This window comes from Arachis ipaensis, chromosome B05 (genome assembly GCF_000816755.2).
Source record: "Arachis ipaensis cultivar K30076 chromosome B05, Araip1.1, whole genome shotgun sequence".
Taxonomy (NCBI): domain Eukaryota; kingdom Viridiplantae; phylum Streptophyta; class Magnoliopsida; order Fabales; family Fabaceae; genus Arachis; species Arachis ipaensis.
The window spans coordinates 12991656-12997702 of NC_029789.2; the positions used below are offsets into that span (position 1 = coordinate 12991656).

The following is a 6047-nucleotide window of genomic DNA, read 5'->3' on the forward strand; positions in this document are numbered from 1 at the left end:
ATGAATAAGAAAATAAAAAAATAATGATGATGATGAAAAAAAATAAAAAAAAAAAGAATTTTAAATTATATAAAATTTATTAATAAATAACATTAAAAATTTTTATTCGTGATACAAAATTTTTTTTAATTTTAACATCAAAATTTTTTAACTGTGAGTCCGTGGATGAATGATAAAAATGTGAAAGATGTCAAAAAATTTTAACCGAGACACAGTAAGGGTGACACTCATAATCATTTCATTGGCTGACGAAATCAATTTTGTCTAATAATTAGTCAGTTAAGCAAGTGTCTGATCCAATCTCAGCTCATAAATGCAAACTCGTTACAACCTTTATTCGTACTTTCGTAGTGGATTAATCCCTGTCGTATAGGACTTAAAAATATCTTGAGAAATTCAAAACAGAAAGCGTATGTATCTATTTATAAGTTACCCCTCTCTTTTCTATATATAAAGGAACATTGCCTATTATATATGCTATTGCTCCCCACATCCATCTTATTAAGCTTCTTCATAGATGTATGGCTTCATCATCATCTTCAAAGAGGCACCCGCTGTACCACGGAATCAGGTGTCGAGGAGGCAAATGGGTCTCCGAAATCCGGCAGCCACGTAAGGCTTCAAGAATATGGCTGGGGACGTTCCCCACGGCTGAGATGGCGGCTGCCGCCTACGACGTTGCCGCATTAGCACTCAAAGGCGACAGCGCCGTTCTCAACCTTCCTGAGTCAGCTGGAAAGTACCAAATTCCTGTTACTAACTCCCCTGATGACATCCGCAGGGCTGCCACTGCTGCTGCCGCTTTGATGAAGAAGAACCCTCAAGAACCCATCACCACTCCTCACATTATTACTGTTAATAATAATAATAATAATAATAATAATGATAATAACACTCTTGTTGATGGTATTAACAACAACGATATTATTAGTACGGCTTTGTGTTCATCATCATCATGGTATGAGGATAATGATTTCATGGACGAGGAAGCTATATTCCGCATGCCAAGTTTGCTGGTGGATATGGCTGAGGGCATGCTTCTGTCGCCGCCGAGAATAATACTGAGCCCATCTCCGCCATCGTACAACTCCGGTGACAGTTTGTGGAGTTACTTTTGACTTAATTGAGCATGGAAAATTAATTAACAGGGAATAAAAGAGTGTTCTCCATACTTGCTAGACCTTGGTTATGTTAATTAAGAAATAAAGAGAAAATATGTTCCTAGCTAGTTTATGTAGGTATATCGAGAATGCTACAATTCAATCGTTATCATTTTCTTTATTTGTTTAATTTCATATAATTATATGCATGCATATGCTATCTTCAAGCTAATAGTTGACCACCGGCAAGGGTGGAAATTATAGACAGACCAGATTCGGATTTACTTTATTTGTAATATCACTTTTACCAATTAATCTGATATAATAATAATAAGTTATTTGGTATTTTATGAGTACTAAGTTTAGTTGGTTATTATAAGAATAGTTATCAAAATCGACGAACCAGTAATTAATTCAGTTTTATATGACCGGGTTATTGAATTATTGGTTTAATCAGTAGGTCACTGATTTATCCGGTTAATTTGGTTGTAACTAAAAAAAATTAAAATTATAAGAATAAAATTAAAATAATATCTTAAAATTTAAAACATAAATCTTTACAAATATTAATAATTCAATATTAATTTTTAAACATAACTAATGATCTAAAAAAAATAATATATTAGTCTCTAGTACAAAATACTTTTTTAATTTAAATCAACAAAAGTGAGTGAAAGATAATACAAACAGTAAATTCACAATTTATTTACAATGACCCCAAATAGAATTAGTTTTCCCTCTATTATTATAAGCTCTATGATTGTTAGAAATTCCAAAAATAAGAAAGGACTAGGTGTCCATGCCACCAACCAACTCCTGAAGGAAAAACAAGAGCTTTTCTGGCAAATTAGTAGAAATTACCCACCGAATTGAGCAATGATCCATTGAAAAAGCAAGTTGTTCTTATCACTCCATTTTTCTGGGGATCAAAAACAAGCTCCAAAGAAGAGGAAGGACTTCTCACAATCTCAGGTACAATGGCTAGTTGGAAAGCCTTTTAATTCAAGCAAAAGAAACACAGCAACACATCAACAACTAATGATAATCAATAACCACCAAAGTTCACTAATGATAATCAACAACAAATTTAACTATTCAACCGAAGTTCACTAAAATTTTCTCAGGTTCAACAACAACTCTAAAAAAACCATACAACAGCAGCAACTGCCAGATTCAATAATAATTCTAACTAAAATTTACATCAAACCAAAGAAAGAATAGAAAGAACAACTCTAAAAAACCAACATTCAACAAATAGAAAGAACAGCAACAACTCTAAAAACTAAATAAAATAGAAACAACCACCAGATTCACTGAAATCAACATTGAACTAGAGAAAGAACATGGTCAAATACTGGAGCTAACCTGGTTGAGAAGACGACCACCACCACCACCCGAGGGAGCAGATACTGCTTCACTGGTTCCGACGAAGTGAACGTAGGGTCACGGACTCACGGTGAGAGACCCAAAGACTGAGAGTGACGAACTGACGACGCCGAGGGAGTGACGAACTGACGATGAGGGGAGAGACGAGGTGAGGATGAGGGGATGCCGGCGCCGAGCTCGAGAGAGTGACGAGGTTAGGGTGAGGGGTTGCCCGCTGCCGACGCCGAGCTCGAGAGATAAGAGACAGAGAGATGAGGGCATGAGGCTGGCTAGAGAGGAGGGTTGGTTCCACTCAGACACAAGGCTTAGGGAGTTAGGTTCGTTCATTCAAAAAGGGGGATGTGGGCGTCTGAAACAACACCGTTTTAGGAAAAAAATAAAAAGAAAATTAATAAACATGACCCGAACCGGGTTTGATTAACCGGCCGGATCACCGGATTCGCATGAAATCCGTCGGGTCGAACCGGGTTTGACCGGGTCTATTGCATGGGTGGTTCAACGAGTGGCTCGGTCCGGTCAGGTGACCCGGTGACCAGATTTTCGGTCAAATCGGCCGGATCGAGCTGGGTTTGATAACTATGATTATAAGTCTCATTTGACTTAAACACTACTATAAAACTGGTTATTACAGACGGATATTTCCGACGGATTTTATCCCACAGAAATACAGACGGAATTTCAGAGAGATTTTTTGTCGGAAAACAAGAAAATAAATTAGCATAAATTACAGACGAAAAAGAGAATCCGTCGATAATTCTGTCGAAAAAATTAATTTTTTTTTCTGTAAGAAATGGTTACACCATTACCCGAGCTCCATTCACAGCACACAAATCAAAGGAGATAAACCTAGCATTCCTCACTTCTTCTTCTCCTTTCCTCACCCACAGTGCCACCGCCAGCCACCCTAACCGCCGTAGCTACCTTTTCCTTCTTCTCCTCTTTTTTAAACACTGAACCAGTAGAACACAACCCCTGTCTCTCTCGTTCTTTCTCATTTGCAGAACAAAGCAAGCTCAAGCTCCACCACCACCGCCCCTCAAGCTCGCATATCTTCTCAGCGCTATAGCCATCATCTCCTCCAGTCAATGTCGCGGTTACCTTCGCGCAAGCCCTAGCTTCTCAAATCCGTTCCTATATCTTCTCCTTCCTTTACTTCCCTCTCTTCAAGTTTCAGCCACACAAGTCAAGTTTCAAAGGCAATGCGAACGCAACCATGGTATGGTCTGGCCTCTTCGTTTCTCCTTTATTTCCACTTCTTGTCTCTTTTCACAGTGCTTCAATTTTCTAGCTAGCTCCTTATTATTTATTTTTTAGTTTCGAAATTCGTAAATATTTTGATCATCAGTATGAGCACTTTGCATTTGTGTTGCTAATCCTATTGCCTTCTTCCACATCCTCGATCTGATCATTGTATCATTCCCTTCCAGATCTGATTACTAATTTCCGTTCCTAATTTTAGTCTTGCTAACCCTAAAATTCATAACATGCTTTGAGATCTCATCCACGGAATATTCCCCTCTAATTTGTTGAATAGATATCAAATTAGGGGTGAAGATCGAAATCACTTGATTTTATTTTTCATTGAGGAACTATTAGCTACTCAAGTGGCAAAAAGATTAAAGTATGCGTGAGTAATGATTCGTGTAGGTATCTGCTTGATCATAATTGCTTTGTTTTGGTGTGCCTTTCAATCTCTCAGGCAAATGCAGCTTCCGGAATGGTGGTCCATGATGACTGCAAGTTGCAATTTTTGGGGCTCAACTTAGAGATAGAAGATGGCAGTATTGAACAGGTATGGATATTTATTTCTTCTATTTGCAGCTTTAATTTCCCTGCTGCATGTATCTTAATTTTTGTGATTGGAAACAACTGTTTTTGAGAAATGTACCCCATATATTGTCAACTCTTGATTCATTGACATCCTTGGAACTGTGTTGTTGTTTTCATTGATGGAAGCAAGTAGCAGAACAGTTGGTGGGTATCCATGAAGAATACTTGTTACGACTGTCATCTCTTCATATCTGAAAGAGCATTATACTCAGTCATAGGTAGCTATTCTGTGCTATAAACGATAAATCCTAAGTCTTATTGTTCAATTAGTCTCTTTTTTTGGTTAACAAGGGAAAAGTTTAATATTTTGCACAAATTCCTTCATTTATTTCCATGTCTTGGTGTTCGATCGATTGCCATGTTCACTAAAACGGAAAAATTGACTTTCAAGTTTAATATATTGTTACATGAGAGCAAATTTTTTCAGGTACCACTATTTCAGTACATGGATAATCTGGTCTTAGAGAACATTTGTGACCGTGTGAGAAAAGCTGGGATGATGAAGAAAAAGCAGCAGCAGCAGAAAAAGCAAGTGAAGTAAATTTTGCAGATGAGATAAGTGGAATTAACACAGGATCTCCTTCACCAACTTCATCTAATGAATCCTCTGTTACAAGTTAATTATTAGAGCAGTGAAAATTGTTCAAATGAGTTAGGAAATTGAATAGGAGTTGCTTGCAGTGTAGTTCTTTTAATTTACTAGTATGAGAAAAAATTTTTAGAGCCTTTTGGATACCCATTAACAACTTTTAATTTACTCAATACACTTTGTTGATGTATGGTTGTTATTTATTATTATAGTTCGTTGATGTATTAATACACTTTTTTTATGTTTTGAATTATATTGACTTGTTTGTTTATAGTATTTTTCTTTTAGTTTGATAATACGGTGAATTTGTTTATTTTTTGAAATATTATAAATATTCAAATATAAATTAGATAAAAATTTGTATTTATTAAATTTATATTTATTTTGTATGAAAACAAGTTTATTTTGTAATGAAAAAATTAAAAAAAAATTATTTTACCTTACTGACGAATTTACAGACGAATTTTCTGTCTGTATTTAGAGTTTAGAATGGTTTTTAAGGTTCTAATTACCGACGAAAAATCTGTCGGAAAGTTTGACATTTTATGGAAATGGATGGAGAATTTACAGAGGAAAAATCCGTCGGTAACTGGTAAAAATCCGTCGATAATTTTTCGACGGAAAAAATCCGTCGGTAAATAATTTCCGATGAGGCTTTTACAGAAGGACAAAATCCGTCGGTAATTTTGTCGGTAACCAAAAATTCGTCTGTAATAAAGACTAAATCTGTCTGTATTAATCCATTTTTTAGTTGTGAAAGTTTATTATATTCGTGTATAAAATAACTTTCTATATAGTTTCATTATCTTTTTTATTTCCTTATAGTTATAATGCACTGACACCGACACAGATACGAGACACAACATGATACAGAACATGTCGATACGCAAATTTTAAAATTTTATACGATACAGAGACACGTATACATATAAAATATAAAGTATTTTAGATTAATCGTAATGATATTTTTATATTTTCTTGATATTAAAACATAAATAATTTTTTAATTATTTTTAATATCTTATTTTAATTATATAAAGTATTTAAAATATTTTTTGTTTTAATAAATAATACATACTATTTCTAAATTTATTTTAAGAATACATATTAAGAATAAAATTGGACACATTGACACATGATGG

The 6047-nt window shown here is 34.9% G+C and overlaps 1 protein-coding gene across 1 annotated transcript; it reads left to right on the forward strand.

Annotated features, from left to right (window-relative positions):
• LOC107640175 (ethylene-responsive transcription factor ERF027-like) lies at positions 502-1402 on the forward strand. The gene has a single exon (XM_016343726.2). It carries the CDS (start codon positions 522-524, stop codon positions 1116-1118), a length of 597 nt encoding a protein of 198 aa, XP_016199212.1. The 5' UTR covers positions 502-521; the 3' UTR covers positions 1119-1402.